This window comes from Acanthochromis polyacanthus, chromosome 18, assembly GCF_021347895.1.
Source record: "Acanthochromis polyacanthus isolate Apoly-LR-REF ecotype Palm Island chromosome 18, KAUST_Apoly_ChrSc, whole genome shotgun sequence".
NCBI lineage: Eukaryota > Metazoa > Chordata > Actinopteri > Pomacentridae > Acanthochromis > Acanthochromis polyacanthus.
This window is the reverse complement of record NC_067130.1, coordinates 16079481-16095577: the sequence shown is the minus strand read 5'-3', so window position 1 is coordinate 16095577 and position 16097 is coordinate 16079481. Positions and strand designations below refer to the sequence as shown.

General features: G+C 41.0%; 1 protein-coding gene across 4 annotated transcripts in view; it reads left to right on the top strand.

Moving 5' to 3' along the window:
- Positions 1-16097, top strand: part of arhgef28a (Rho guanine nucleotide exchange factor (GEF) 28a) — a 59221-nt gene that overhangs the window by 20426 nt on the left and 22698 nt on the right. Inside the window, exons 7-17 of one of the 4 annotated variants that reach the window (XM_051938669.1) lie at positions 125-191; positions 4701-4747; positions 4951-5023; positions 8581-8696; positions 8792-9057; positions 9136-9316; positions 9410-9521; positions 11342-11428; positions 13286-13328; positions 14587-14688; positions 15956-16079. In XM_051938669.1, coding sequence (XP_051794629.1) covers positions 125-191; positions 4701-4747; positions 4951-5023; positions 8581-8696; positions 8792-9057; positions 9136-9316; positions 9410-9521; positions 11342-11428; positions 13286-13328; positions 14587-14688; positions 15956-16079 — 1218 coding nt within the window. The remainder of the gene's footprint in view (positions 1-124; positions 192-4700; positions 4748-4950; positions 5024-8580; positions 8697-8791; positions 9058-9135; positions 9317-9409; positions 9522-11341; positions 11429-13285; positions 13329-14586; positions 14689-15955; positions 16080-16097) is intronic. The other 3 variants (XM_051938670.1, XM_051938671.1, XM_051938672.1) reach the window with 3 other exon arrangements.

The window sequence follows — 16097 nt, the reverse complement described above, 5'->3', positions numbered from 1 at the left end:
GTTAGTCGGTCATTGTGGTAGCGTGAACAAACAATTGAGAACAAAAAGGCCATACTCAGGTGTTTCTTTGTATAATTTTCTACATGACATATTTAACATAATCATGTGTGTGTCTTTGTTCAAGATCAATGTGCTCAAAGCTGGCACTGATGTAGACAAGAGAGAAAATGAAAGTCTCCTGAGTGATAAAGGTAAGGCAACCATTTCTTTTCTTTACCAGTTTATTTTTCTTTTGCACATGAAATAATGTTAGCATGCATGTACAGATTTGGATAAACAGAGTATTTACCCAAACTACTATATGCTGTCTATTTCAGATACTATGCACTGTTTGTTTTTCCTTTGTCTAACAATAGAAGCAGAATTGAATTCAAACGCTGGCTGACATTAGGTTGCACTGAAGCTTAACAGACGACATCAGAACGCAGTAACCCACCCAATCGTTGTCTCAAAACAATCTCACTGTTTCCTCCAACTCTGAATGTTCCTCAACTTTTCAGCTTCCACAGAGCTCTGACCTGTGGGCGTAATCAAAACTAATGGTAATGTTAGCTGCACAACATGCTAACACATTGCCATCGCTAATAATGTAACCAACTAAGTCTTCAGTTCCTTGGATGCTAGGTTTGCATGAACACTCTTGTGTTTACTCTTGCAGCCAACAGCAGCACATTTGGTGAGCTTTGATTGTGACTGAGACATTTTAGAGCTAGCAGAAGCATCTCTGGACTGTAAATTTACCTGATGGACTGCCAGTCAGCTGCTCATTCTGATTAGCTCAGCTGTAAGCAGCAGACTGACAAAGTTTGAGCTGGATGACTACTGGTTCCTCAGTTCCTGCTTACCAGCAGAACAAAATTCCGGTCGATCTATGGCCAATGGCAGTAGTAAGTGTATTAAGACCCAAAACACAATAAGAATGGATTCTCACCAGTTCAATTTTATCTATATAGCATCAATTACAAATCATATTGTCTCAAGATGCTTTACAGAACACATATGCCTTAACGCCCAGAGCAAACCCTAAGGCGACAGTGGCAAGAAAAGACTCCCTTTTAACACGACAAAACCTTCAGCAGAACCTGGCTGATGTGTGAGGCCCTATCTGCTGCTGGCCGTCTGGGTTATGAGACCTTTAAGAAATACATTGTGTTTCTTAACAATCTTGTAAAGCTTAGTGAAAACAGACAAGAGGCAAACAGTGCAAGATTATCTCTCTCGCAATGAAGGATGTGAACGCTGTGACTTCTTGAGCCTTGCCTCAAGGGACAGGATTCTGGCATGACTTCAAATATGGGTTGTGACAGATTGTTTTTAGAAAACATTTTGTATAGGCATGAAAAACACTTGTCTGGAATGTAGAGAGTTTGGGACAAGGCCAAAACGCATGTGTGGTCTGCAGGTTGAGTTTTACATCGAGGGCGATGGGGGACTGCATTATGACATACTAGTATGTCTGCCAGTCTTGTGTTGGTTAGGTGGGCTTTCAGAATAATCTTTGACTGTATCAGGCTATGTCAAGGACATGAAGAGAAGATCGGAATTGGGAATCCTGCATGAGTCTGCAAGTAATTCTTCAGCTAGGCCAGTTGAGGGATATTAGATATAGTATTGGTAAGGAGACTTTTTAAATTTAATTTGTGGTATTAGAGTACTAAATTCATATGTACAGTAGCCATTTATTTCCTTCAAACCTATTTGGAGACATTTAAAAATGAGGTTGGTTAGTGAAAAAGTGCAACGCTTCATCAAAAAATATAAAATATACATGACTCATAAAGAGAAATGGACCTGACACAATACTCATTTACAATAGCTGTAAGCAAATATTTGTGATCAGTTGTAATCAATTGTCTGTTCACCTGTGACACTACTACATAAGAGATGGATGAGCTCACCCCAGATACACACGTGGACGAAATTGTTGGTACCCCTCAGTTAAAGAAGGAAAAACCCACAATTCTCACTGAAATCACTTGAAACTCACAAAAGTAACAATAAATAAAAATTTATTGAAAATTAAATAATCAAAAACAGCCATTACTTTTGAATTGTTGATTAACATAATTATTTAAAAAAACAAACTAATGAAATAGGGCTGGACAAAAATGATGGTACCTCTATAAAAGATTGAAAACTATTTGACCAGAGTGACATGATTAACTCAGGTGTGTCATTTAATTGACATCACAGGTGTTTCCAAACTCATAATCAGTCAGTCTGCCTATTTAAAGGGAGACAAGTAGTCACCCTGCTGTTTGGTGAAAAGGTGTGTACCACACTGAACATGGACAACAGAAAGCGAAGGAGAGAATTGTCCCAGGACATCCGAAAAAAAATTATAGACAAACATCTTAAAGGTAAAGGCTATAAGACCATCTCTAAACAGCTTGAAGGTCCTGTGACAACAGTGGCTCATATTGTTCAGAAGTTCAAGACCCACGGGACAGTAGCCAACCTCCCTGGACGTGGCCGCAAGAGGAAAATTGATGACAAATTGAAGAGACGGATCGTTTGAATTGTATCCAAAGAGCCCAGAGCAACCTCCAAAGAAATTAAAGGTGAACTCCAAGGCCAAGGTACATCAGTGTCAGATCGCACCATTCGTCGTTGTTTGAGCCAAAGTGGACTTCATGGGAGACGACCAAGGAGGACACCACTGCTGAAAAAAACTCATAAAAAAGCGAGACTGGAATTTGCAAAAATGCATGTTGACAAGCCACAAAGCTTCTGGGAGAATGTCCTTTGGACAGATGAGACCAAACTGGAGCTTTTTGGTAAGGCACATCAACTCTATGTTCGTAGACTCAAAAACCAAGCATACGAAGAAAAGAACACTGTCCCTACGGTGAAACATGGAGGAGGCTCAGTAATGTTTTGGGGCTGCTTTGCTGCATCTGGCACAGGGTGTCTTGAAAGTGTGCAAGGTACGATGAAATCTGAAGACTATCAAGGCATTCTGGAGAGAAATGTGCTGCCTAGTGTCAGAAAGCTTGGTCTCAGTCGCAGGTCATGGGTCTTCCAACAGGACAACGATCCAAAACACACAGCCAAAAACACCCAAGAATGGCTGAGAGAAAAGCGTTGGACTATTCTAAAGTGGCCTTCTATGAGCCCAGATCTGAATCCCATTGAACATATGTGGAAGGAGCTGAAACATGCCATTTGGAGAAGACACCCATCAAACCTGAGACAACTGGAGCTGTTTGCTCATGAGGAGTGGGCCAAAATACCTGTTGACAGCTGCAGAACGCTCATTGACAAATACAGAAATCGTTTAATTGCAGTGATTGCCTCAAAAGGTTGTGCAACAAAATATTAAGTTATGGGTACCATCATTTTTGTCCAGCCCTATTTCATTAGTTTGTTTTTTTTAATAATTATGTTAATCAACAATTCAAAAGTAATGGCTGATTTTGATTATTTAATTTTCAATAAATTTTTATTTATTGTTACTTTTGTGAGTTTCAAGTGATTTCAGTGAGAATTGTGGGTTTTTCCTTCTTTAACTGAGGGGTACCAACAATTTTGTCCACGTGTGTACGTAGATCATGTGTGTTTGTCCTTAAAGTGCCACATGGTAGCCGTCACATGGATGCTCCAGCTGTGTAACACAAGCTGTGAAAAACAAAACCTCACTCGCACATGTACATTAACACACACTGACTCTAGAAAAAAGACAGAGTAGTAAACAGTGCCGACAAAGTTTGTTGATTTACAGCAAATTAACAATGACAAGAATTGAGTAATATTTTTATTCATTTGTGAAGGAGTTTGTCAGTGCTGCTCTCGCTTTTGGACAGTTTTCTCAGGCACAGTGAGCAATTTAAAGACGCCACCTTGTGCTTTGGGAAAATGTTTTTGTCGGACAACCATGTTCTGACACTTTTGAGACTAGATGATTATTTAATTTGCCAAAAATAATAATCAAAGGATTTTGCAATAATACAAATAATCATTATTTTCAGCCCTAGTAATGCCATCATGCTGGTCCGTGCATGCACAAACAGCTCATGTGTGCTGTCATTGTGTGGCGGTGTCTGAGCGCAGAGATTTGACTGGCTGTGGAGCAGTGGAAAATGAACAACCACAGATTCACTTGAGAAAACACTGGTATGGTCAGACATCCATCACATGCAACCTAAAGAGGCTAGAAAAACACTTCCAACAGACACCATAAAAGGCGCACTCTGTCCTACATGTGTGTTTGTTCTTCCTTTGGGAGCAAACTTAAGAAGCAGATTTTTCTTTTTCCTTCAGTGACATGCTCAGACTGGCATGCAACCTCACACAGAGAACGATCTTTTTGGGATCTTCAGTCCTGCTGCTAGTTTTTTAGTCTGTCTCTGTTAGCCTGTGGCCACCCTTATGGTAACCATAGAGATGGCAGATGGCAGTATCGACTCATAAAGGCAGGCAGGAAGTGTACCTCAGTATTGACCTTAACCATGTCGCAGCCATCCATTAATCCACTCGAAATAACAACCTCCTAGCAGGCAGCGTGTGCTTTTTCACCGGACCCGCTGGTTCGGACGAGCAGAGCATCTCATTGGTTGGTTTTCCCGTTCCTGGATAGCCGAGTCGCATCCAGAGAACCTGATGTGGTGCCATCCACATGACTCTCCTTTGGAGTAGGAGGAGGAGGAGAGTGGTAGCGTGTCAGGCATCAACTTTTGGTGAAGTATTTTTCTTTTGCACAGGCGTCAACAAGGAGCTCCATGTGGACGAGCATGTTCTGGTGGATAATGTGAGTATACATCCCGAGATGCATGTGATGTCTGCGGTACAAAGAGTAGTGTGTGCTGTAAATGTTTACAGATTTTTGCCTCTTGACTTCGTTCCTCGATTTTGGATGCAAGCGTGCATGTATCTATGTTGTTGACAAGTAATCACGCTCAATTTTCCTAAGAGGCATGTCTGCATTGTGTGTTTTCTCTGGTTTGTCTAAAGGTTTTTGAGGAACAGCTTGTTCTGTCTGTGGATGACGACGATGATGAAGAGGAGCGCCCATCGTCATTGTCTGGTAAATCTCTTCTCTTCTCTTCTCTTCTCTTCTCTTCTCTTCTCTTCTCTTCTCTTCTCTTCTCTTCTCTTCTCTTCTCTTCTCTTCTCTTCTCTTCTCTTCTCTTCTCTTCTCTTCTCTTCTCTTCTCTTCTCTTCTCTTCTCTGCATTCTGTCTCGGCAGACACAAACTCATCGCGACCAAAACACTCCATCCATTTTAATATGATGGCAATAATACTCTGGCATCTGGTTTAAATGATGAATGGGTAATCCATAAAAAAACACAACAACATATTTGTGGCTGCACTGTACAGCAGGGTGTGGGAACAACACATAATAAGCTGGTTTAGAAGCTCTGACTGCGATCGTTCCTCTTGAGGCGCAGGCACAATGAATAAGTGGAAAGCTCTGTTTTGAATCACATCATTGGAAATCAATACGGTCACTGCCTCACAGTCAGAGATGCTCTTCTGTCTGAGGTGGAGGGGGCTGTTTTCTTTCACTAAATGGGTGTATTATCCTCTGAGGGTCTGTCGTTAGGCAGCGCCGGTTGGATCTTTACCCGCTTTGCCTCCACAGTGACTCAGTCCAGGAATCTGCCCTGTCACCGGGACAAAGACAGGAATGGGGTCAGGCTTGTCCCACTCAAACTCTGTCTGAGCTGGGAGATGCCCCCCTCTGGCTTGTCGCTCTGCCATCCCCTTTCTCCCCCCGGTGGCTCTCCCCGTCTCCCAGACAGTGGATCTGTGTACTTGAAGCACAGAGGTGGAATGTTAACAAGCTGAAATGTCCCGCGCTTACAAAAGCTGACATTTTAGACGAGACACATGCATTAACCTTGAGTTGCTTTTTAAAACGCGCCACACGCACACAAGATTGCCGGACTGTACGAGCTCAGCAAGTGCAAACACTCACCGGCTGGTAAAAAAAAAACTTTGAGGAGGATGCTCAAATGTTTCAGGTGTTGCCACGGTTACTGGGAATGCTAATTTCCCGTGTGTTGTCGTGGAAGAATGAGGAGTTTGTTGTAAAACTCTGGAGAGATTCCGGTGAAACATGGGGCTTGTAAACGTTGCATCCATAAAGTGAAGTGTGTGTATGGTAATGTGTCTTTGTGAAGTGGTGGTGAGTGAAACCACATGGCCATTGATCCCAGTGTTTGCCACCGAAGCAGATTGCAGATTTTGTCCTGTATTGCTCAAGCTATCAAACTGGCTGCTGAGCCGAGCACATATTTGTTGCGATGACAGCGCCTCGAGGCCGCTGTGGTGCAAAATTGTCATCCAGAGTTATTGTTTTTTTCCAGATCTGCTGAAATGATTGTGCTGCTTTCTCTGGTTCCATGGACATAACTCAGCTGCAGTCAGTTGTTGTTGGAGCTCTCTGGTGTGACGATAAGTCCGCCAGCCGAGACTGCTGCTGCTTCAATCTGTCACCATCCTTTAAATGAAATGCAGTGGGGGATGTTTTTTATTTTTTATGTCTGCGTGTACGGTTTAATTCGAGCAAAGCAGGAAGGCAAAAACGTATAGAGAAAATAAGATAAAAGCCGTGAATGGACATAAGAAGTCAGCCATGTATGTTTGAGCTCCGTGTTAATGTCTTGGCCGTGTGAGAGCAGCAGAGAGGAAATGCCTCTGTGATGCCCAGGATTTCCCTCACATTAGTGCGGCCATGGCTGGTCCAGACATCAAAGTCTGGGTGGGAACGGGGGGCAATTTTCCACATTGTTATAGTAGAAACACCATCCACCACTCCTGTAGATGTGCTGCAGTGGCACAAATAATTTTGTCCATATACTGTACACGGTTACTTTAGTCATGCACTATACTGAAGCCCATTTCTGAGTTAGTCTGACTTTACTTTATTGCACTTTGTGTTGCTTTGCTGCATTTCAGAGGCAACTTTTAATGCATTTTACAGCTTTAGCTACTAGTTACTTTAAGGTGGGGTTTGAGTGATTGTTGGCCTGGCGGATTATTATCCCTGATAGTCATAATTATCTAATAAAATTCTAATTCTCAGCAAAATGTATTTAAAAATACACTACCTTGGCTCTGATGGAGTCTCTAGCTATTACATCACCACTCACTATTTCAGTAGTTCAGTCATTTACAGTCACTCAGCACTGAAGGATAGATATCAAAAAGTTCTCTTTTAATTAGTCATCTGAAATCCAAGTAGTTTCTGGATGCTTCTTTGCTCCAGTCGCATTGTCTCTCACTGTGGACCCATTTTTCGTTGCAGTATAAAGTCCTGCGCCTCCATAGAAACACCATAACCACCGGTAGAAACAGAGAGTTCAAGCGTCTTTTGTGCAGTATTCCGAAGTTACAATGCCATTAATCATAAAAAAGACTTTTAAAAAGCCCCCAGAAGTTTATTTCTTTCATTATTTATACGTCCTCATACTTTTGATATTTTGTAACTTACATTTTTAATGTGAGTCCTGTGACTGTTGGCTGCAGCTGAGTCAATAGTAGCTTTACAATTGTGCCAAGAAATGCTTTTTTTTTTTTCTTTCAGGCTTTTTTTATAGACAATATGCTCTTCCAACCTGCTGGCTGGCTTTGTGGCTCAGAGGGTTTAATACACTGTATATGCCATTCAGGTTTTGTGTTGGAATATTTGTTGCATATTTTTTGTCCAACGTATTGGTCAATCCACATGATTGCTAATGATCGATATCATTATCTATCCTGAAAAAAGTATTTTAAAGATTTGCTTAAAAAACAAAAACAATTAAAAATAGCACCAAAAAAAAAACAATACAGAAATTTGGAATCCCATAATCCCCCCACTGATAATTGGACGGCTCCTTAAAGACACACGCCAGATTCAGCCACAGCCACCGTCCAGGGCCACCGCAAGGCCTCCGTGTGAGTCGTGTCTATAAAAAAGATGTACATAAACACTGAGCAGATGTAGCACATGAAAGAGAGCGTGACTCCCTGCAAGTCAATAATCCACTTTTTCCCAGAAAACAGCCTGCTGGTAAGCATGATATGTGGAAGTTTCTACGAAAACAGTCCTTTAAAGGTCAAACAGGAGTAGGTATGCACTATCTCATCACATTTTCCTTTCTTCGCCCTAAGCCTCGACATTTAAGCGATGAGAGATAGACGTATTATGGTGCAAAATTATCCCAAATTGCCAAAATAAAGCGGCAGAGAAGGCAGAAGAGGCGAAGTAAATATGTCCGTATTATGACATGTTTGGTAATCTATTTTCAGTTTCCTGGCACGTCCCTGTGAAGTTATCTAGATGTTTTTTTATATGTGTATATTATAAAATCTGTTGTCTGGATAAACTCTCTGATTATTCTCCTCTCAAAGCTGCTCTCCTTACCAGACATTTAAGTATCTGGCTGATGTTGGGATGAATTATGGTAATCAAAAGTGGCTTCTGCTCCTTGCTCTGTGACTATAAATCATTCAGCAGCAGAAAAACAAGAATGTAAGAGTTGAACTTAACTAGGAAAGTGAAGTGGGATGGAGATGAGGAGAAGCAGTCTGTTTGAAATTATTATAAACCAGAGTGAAGCTATTCTGAGATTGGACTGTGTGTTTATCACAGTAAGTGGGCATCTGATGCAGGCCAGTGCAGTCCAGAGCCAGATCACCCAGCAGGCTGCAGACCCTCTGCTCTCCATGAACAACAGCAGCAATCAGAGCATCACACAGCAGACGCAGGTCAGACATCTGTCTTTTCATTTAAACTAATCACATTTGCTGTGCTACTTGTTCGATTTATTGATTCTCTCTTTATTTGTCTTGTCTTATCGCAGGCGGAGGATGTTAAATACGGGCTCAGTGGAGTGACCAGCGACAGTACAGGGACGGATGGTGGTTCATGGGACACTCTGGACTCAGAGGATCTTCTTATAGTCACTGACACTCCTCCACCATATTCAGAAGACTTCTCCTCTCCTTCTGGGAACTGCTCTCCCCCTCTCTCACCCGTTATCCAGGCCCTCACCAGGATCACCCGTCCGGCCTCCTCTGAGGTGATCGATCAGAGAGACAGTCTGCCAATGGACACCTGCGACCTCAGGTATGACTGATCGAAGAGAGTTTTTGCTCAAATGTACTAGTGTGTCTGTGTCTAACTAACTAGTCATTCATTATCCAGTCCCAGTCTGGTGGCTCTGGAAGTGGACAGTGAAGAAGAAAGCACCGAGCCAAAGTCTCCTCTTTCCCCGATCTCATCAGACGTTGAGAAAAGCGAAGACAAAAAGGAAACCTTTCGTCCCTCTCCTGATCTCACTTGCACTCGCAGCCAGTCAGCCTCAGCATGTGAACCCACCTCAGATGTAAAATCTTCTTTATCAAATATTTCTTCTCACCCTCATATTGTGAAAGGTGTTGTTTGAAGTCTTATCATTTGTTATTTCTTTCTTTTGCAGGAACTGGGTGACCAGGGGATTCGATTGCGCTCCTATTCCTACTCTTCCTCCAAAATCAGCTTGCGTCCTGCTCGTTTTGCTCGGGACAACCACACCTCAGACATCAGTTCTGGTTAGTAACTATCACACATAGTTAGAAATTCAATCTAATACATAACTAACAATGGTTCCAACTAACTTCATCAGTTTTGTCTGTCGCTAATGGGGTCACATAACTGGTTGGAGCTGATTTTATGTTCTGGTAATTTTAATCTAATAGCCTAACACTAACAAAATGTACAGTCAACTCCAAGTAAATGTTCATTAAAGCTGTTTGACATGATTGGTTACTTTGCTGAAAATTAGCGGATAGCTTAGCATGAAGAGGGGAAAAGCAAGGCTACTTCTTTCCAAGAGTGTTAAACAGAATCCTCCAATCAGCACATATGAAGTTCATAAGTTCATATGTCATATGTGTGGGAAAAAAAGGCACTGTGGTTCACTGTGACAGACACAATTATGGCCAGGAACAGGTATTCCTGGATTCCTGACAGCACAGCGAGTTCTCCAGAACTATCCAAGCCATAGTCTGGCACACAACTATGGTGAGCCATTTTAGCATTTATTAACTGAGTTTCGCTAGGAAAATTATCGAAAATAACGTTTGACATTGAAGTTACCCTGTGACTAGTTACACATTTTATGCAAAATGTCTGACCAATTAAAACTGCAGTTAAAGAAATCTGTATTTCAGTTTGGCCTCACCAAAGTAAGAGCAGCAGATAATTCCAGTGTCATTCTGATTCGTCCAAATGCATTGATGGTGCTCATGTGACGCTTCTCATCGGAGAGCAAAATTCTAGAAAGTTGAAATTTACTAGAAGATCTTGAATTGAGATGAATTAAAGATTTCCTAATTATAATTAAACTCTAGATATCTGGAACTTTAATTGTGGCTTGTCGTAATTTAGCTGCAGATATCCACAATTCACGTTGTCAACATCTGCAGTAAAGAAACACATGCATGGTAAAATTAATAACTGGAAGAATGATGATATGGGTATCTACCATTCTGCTTTTGACTGAGGAGAATTTGTCTGTCTCTGCAATTTTGTTTTATTAAAGTTGATTGAATTTATCTAATTTGCTTAATACACTTTAAACAGGATCAGGCTAGCTGCTATCTGTCTTTATGCTAACTGGCTGCTGCCTCGATCTTCATATTATCTCTTTGTCTGAACTAATAATATGTGACATGCAGGTCTGTCTGTGTGTCTGTCTGTCTGTCTGGAAAGTTAACCAAATCTAGGCCTAATATCCTATTAAAAAAAGCAGCTAAAAATCAATAGTTTGCATCAACAACAAACAAGATTCTGTAAAGAACAAATAATTCTTTGCTCCTTTCTGCAGCTGTGAAGCCATGACTGACGTAATTTTAGAGAAACTTTCAGGCATTTCTGACTTAACTGGATTGAACTGCAGGCTGTGTGCATTCACTTCCTTTTTGTTTTTCTTTTTATGGCATTATGATTGTATCATACTGCACAGTAGGCACTTTTGAGTTTCCTCTGCTTGTAGTCATAGTTGAGCTGTCTCCATAGAGGTGCAGGACATTATATAGTGGGGGAATATGAGCCAATGGTGAGTGAAAATGTGACAGGAACAATAAAAGAAACTGTTGAAGGGATAGACATGAGAGTGGTATCAATCAGGAAAACAAGGGAATCTGGTTTGCAAAGTTTGAACTTTCCCTTTAATCTTTTTCTTCAAATAAACTTGATCTAGTTTAGCTTTATTTGTTATTTTTCATTTTGAAATTTAAAATAAGGCAACAGAACTGCATAAATTGGCGGTTAAGCAGACATTTATTAGCCTGGAGTTGACTGTACGTGGTGAAGGTTTGCAGCCTGTGTGGTTGATGTGTGAGCAGCCCTCTGTCCACTGTCCCCGTAGATGCCGTCCTCCACAGTGTCAGCCACAGCCGATCTCTCCTTCAGGCCCTCTCTCTGTCTAAATCTCTGTCTCTCCTCCACCCTGGTAGTAAGTACTGGACTCTGCAGCCGTCAAACTGTGCTAAGACCCAGCAGAGCCGTCAGCCACCTTCTGTGTCTCTGCTTATGTGTTTGTGTGTGCTGGAAGGAGTTAAGGTTGTTATTATAAACCGATTCAACTGTTAAAAAAAATCTGTATTTCTCGTCTCATCTTTGTGTGTAACATAAAAATTGTTGCTCATACTGATGCAGAGGCACGCAGCTTTAGTTCCCATCAGCACTTTGGAGCTTTAGAGCCCATTTCAGCTCGTTGTTTTGGTTCTGTACCCGCTGACTTTGATGTTGTGGTTTACTCTCACCTCTTTCATCGGCCTAATTTCCACTCACAGACAGCTTCTTCTGCAGGAAAAGCTTTGATAAACAGGCTGTGCGCTACCTGCTCAGCGCCACACAGCAGGCACGCAAAGTTTGCAGCTGTCCGATGAACATAATAGAACATTTAGAAGATGACAGCAGACCTCAAATGAAATTTAATATTCACATTACAGCACTCATTAAGTGCTAATGTTCTCCTGGATGTGTAAATAAGCAGCTGTTAGCAAGGAGGTTGCTAAAATAGATGCTTTTTACACTATGTTAGTGTTTCCAAGTTAATGGACTTTGAGAAAGCTGAAAAATGAGCCTGTTTTTGTGTCTATTTTTTGTTGGTGGTTTCATTATTGATGTTTAAAACCAAAGAAAAAAATGGAATTTTACCAGATCAAAAAATACGCTGTGGTTACTTGATTGATTATTGATAAATATAGTTTTTGTTATTGTTATTGAACTCTGGAAAGATGGGTAAAATGGGCACATTTTCTCTCAAAAAATGGGCTTGTTTTCCCGTTTTCTTCATTTTTGTATTTGACTGGAAAATAGATTCTACTTTAATACCCCAAATAAAAATGGAGCTTGTTTTTGGGTTGGTATAATCACATTTTTTCCCCCCATTTTTAACTAAATACAATGCTGTCTTTGACCCCCCCCCCACCCCCCCACCATGTATTAGCATTAAAAACCAGTGGAGGATAGAGGGAAAATGGCTTGTCTTTTCCCTTACTGTGACCTCCATTTGTTAGCTTTTGTTACACTATAGTACCTAGACCTCTCACCTTATGTGAATTCAACTGAGCTACTAAAACAGAAACTAGATCCTCAACTGAGAGGGCGATGCTGCCAGTTTCTTTTCAGGTTTGTGTGCGTTTCGTCAACTTTACTGAAGATCTTAAATTATATGTGGGAAAATCGAATTAAGTCATGGCATATAAAAACCACTGAAAGCTAATTCTAGACATGAGTGGGAACTCTAAAGGAGAATTGAAACTCTCGAAGTGAGAACTGAATGGGAATCGCAAAGCAGTAACAGCCTTGACAAACCTTGTGTGCGGCTTTCACAATCATGACACAGGTTTATTGTAATCAGACTGGCCGTGGGAGCACAAGAAATTTAAGATTTGCAGCGATGAGACAAAAAATAACTGCTTTTACAGCCTGGTGAGACGTGTGAGGAGCCTCTGGTGGGTCAGCATTCTGTGTCCGTCTGTGCTTCCTGTGTATCGTCCTGTTGTCTTGAAGTAGCCGAGGATCATGTGTGTCACTTTGCATATCAATTGTGGTTGTATTCAGACAGTAAACAGCTCCTCTGGCATGTAAATGAAACCTGGCAGGCCTTTTCCATATTCACTCTGAAACTGTCTTAATTTAAGAATGAAGCTGCTAATTCTGTTCCCATCTAATGCCATTGTTTCTGCTGCCTGTCTTCATCTCAGAAGGGGCCATACTTTGATGTTTATGCATATTTATGTGCTCTGACCATTGTTTTCGAACCATTACTTTATCTACTTCTTTCTGTCCTTAATGTTCACAGAGCAAAGAGCCTCCAGTATATCAGATCAGCCTCATGAGAAAAGGTATTTACATTTTATGTTTGCTTTACTCGACTCTCATTCCGATGAAATTTTATTCCAGATGTCTTTTTATGTCATTTGAATTCCGGTATTTCCTCCTGCTCAATGATTCAGCCTTTTGCTCTTAATTATAATCGCAGTACGTTTCGATGAATATGTGATTGCCAGTGCCGAAGGAAACATATGTGGGTAACCATGGCGATCAGGTTGCTGGGTGACAGCGGCGCTCTGTGAAGTTTGTCGTGTTTTTTATGAGTCCTTGTGATGCAGAGCTGGTTTTGTGAGTGTTACCGGTGCTTCGATCCTGTCTGTTTTTTCTGGAGACTACAGAGCTAGTGATGTAAGATACCAGTATGACACGGATATTGATCAGGGCCCTATGCCTGTCTTTCATCTGTGTTCTACTGTGTGATTTTTGTCACTGTGTAGCTTGGAAAATGGCGCATGTTTTAGATTTTTTTTTTTTATAAAGTGGTGGTGTTGAAGTTTCATACAGGTTCTGTCTGGCTCTTAGAGAAGTGGCCATTATATATTTTTTTTCACTTTCTGTTCCGTTCAGCGTTTTTCACTCCTGTTTCATGAGAAGTGAAGCCAAATAATATCCTCTGCTAGGTTCATCTTCCATTCATCCATTCATTACCTACACACTGCTTAATCCTCATTAGGACTGCGAAGGGCTAGAGTCTATCCCAGCTGATTTAGGGTGAAGGCAGGAGACATTGTGACACCCTGGACAGGCCACCAGTCTATCGCAGGACTGCGTATAGAGACAAACAATCACACTGACATTCACACCTATGGACAATTAAGAATTACCAATTCACTTCAGCATATTTTTTGGACCGTGGGAGGAAGCCAGAGAACCCAGAGAAAACTCATGCTGCACAAGGAGAACATGCAAACTCCATGCAGAAAAATCCCGGGCATCTTCTAGCTGCAACCACCACTGAGCCACTGTGCAGCCCCAGTTTCATCTTTACTTTCCCTAATTGAACTGTCATATTTCAGTGGCTCCCTCTAGTGGAAGATGCCCGACACACTCTGTGCCTAGAAGACTAACACTAAGCATTTTTTCTTATTATATCCAACTGACTGAGCTGAGTGCTTGGTGTTTGTTTAGTTGTGTGTCAAGTGAACAAGCAGAATTGCAATTTTACATTTAATTGTAGCACGTCTCCTTGACCTTTGTGGCTTCTCATCAGCAGTAAAACATCAGTGTGTGTGTGTGTGTGTGTCCATGTGTGTGAACTGTTCATTACAGGGAGATTAAGTTCCGTCAGAGAGCCCAGTCTGCTGATGACGAGGGCAGCATGGAGCTGGCAGAGTCCCTCCAACATCTCACCCTGTCTGAGTTTCTCAAAGAGTATGTCGGGGAGGGGCCGACCTCCATGCAGTACAAACAAACTAACCCGAAGCAAAACTTACAGCACATTTACCTCCTGACAGCAAGCCACCTTAGCTCTAACAGCTGAGCAGTAACCAAGTTGTTCTTGTCTTTTACCAATGTGCACCAAAAGTCTGTCTTTGTCATTTTGCATGATTTTTTTTTTAATCCTCTAATAGTTCTACTAATTTGAATTTGCTTTCACAGCACATGATGACAATGAAGTAACATTTTTTTTGCTACATTTTAGCAATGGTGGACACAGCTGATGCACTTCTCCTGAGTATTTACATTTCATTTAACTGCACTATATCTCATAGGGACATATTGTACTATTTACTCCACTGCTTTTGTCTTACAGTTTCACATCACAGTTTTTCATACACTTCCTGACCCCCGAAAACCAGATGTGATCATTTTGAATATCTGGGATAAGCTGAAGGATGAAGTGTTCTTGTATAGGCTAAAGAAATTCTCCTAGCATTTAAGATAACTAAACTTGTAACATGCATTGTCACAGAACTGAAAACAGGGCTGGTTTTGAGCTTATGAAAAGCTCACAGGACAGTAACACTAGCAACATATACTGATTTTACAGAATATACAGATTAAACTGCACGTTAGTGTATAAAGTACTGAAAATTAGCTCAATCTACAACAGTAAAATGCAACGTAAACATTAATGCAACGAAGATGTTAACCTCAAAGCACCACAGATTACAGTAAAACACTAACAATGACCATTTTACTGCAGTACTTTGAATGCCTGATATAAAATGTGCTAATAATATATACCCAAGTCAAATTTTGATTTTTGCTTGTATTTATATATAATATTTTTACTCAAGTAAAGGATTTGAATACATCTTTCACAGCTGCATTTTAGTGACTAACAAAGGATGTTTGTGACCAGATTTACTAGCTTTCCCTAACATTTATTTTAGCCGAGACAACACGCTGTTCAGTTTTAGATTAAATCATATTTTGGATGAACTGTTGCATTTTGCACTAACCACAATGTACGTCATGACTCGCTTATGTTTGTGTATTCTAAGCGTCTACAGCTGTACATGTCACATGGACTCACACGCTTGTTCTGTTTGTTGTTTTTGTTGTCCTGTTCACTCGGCAAGAAGGAAATTAAGATGCTGTGACTAATGCATGTCTGGAAACCAGGACTTGAGTTCATGAGCAGAACGTGAATCCAAGGTAGCAAATTGCACTGATCTCTTTAAAATCTCCGCAGGATTGAAGAGGAGGAGTTGGACAAATACAGCATCCCAACTAAGGCAGAGTCGGAAAAGTACAAAGTCATTCGTACCTTCAGTTTTCTCAAGAGCAGGATGTCCAGCACACGCAACAAAACCAAGGTAAACCCGAAGCACCAA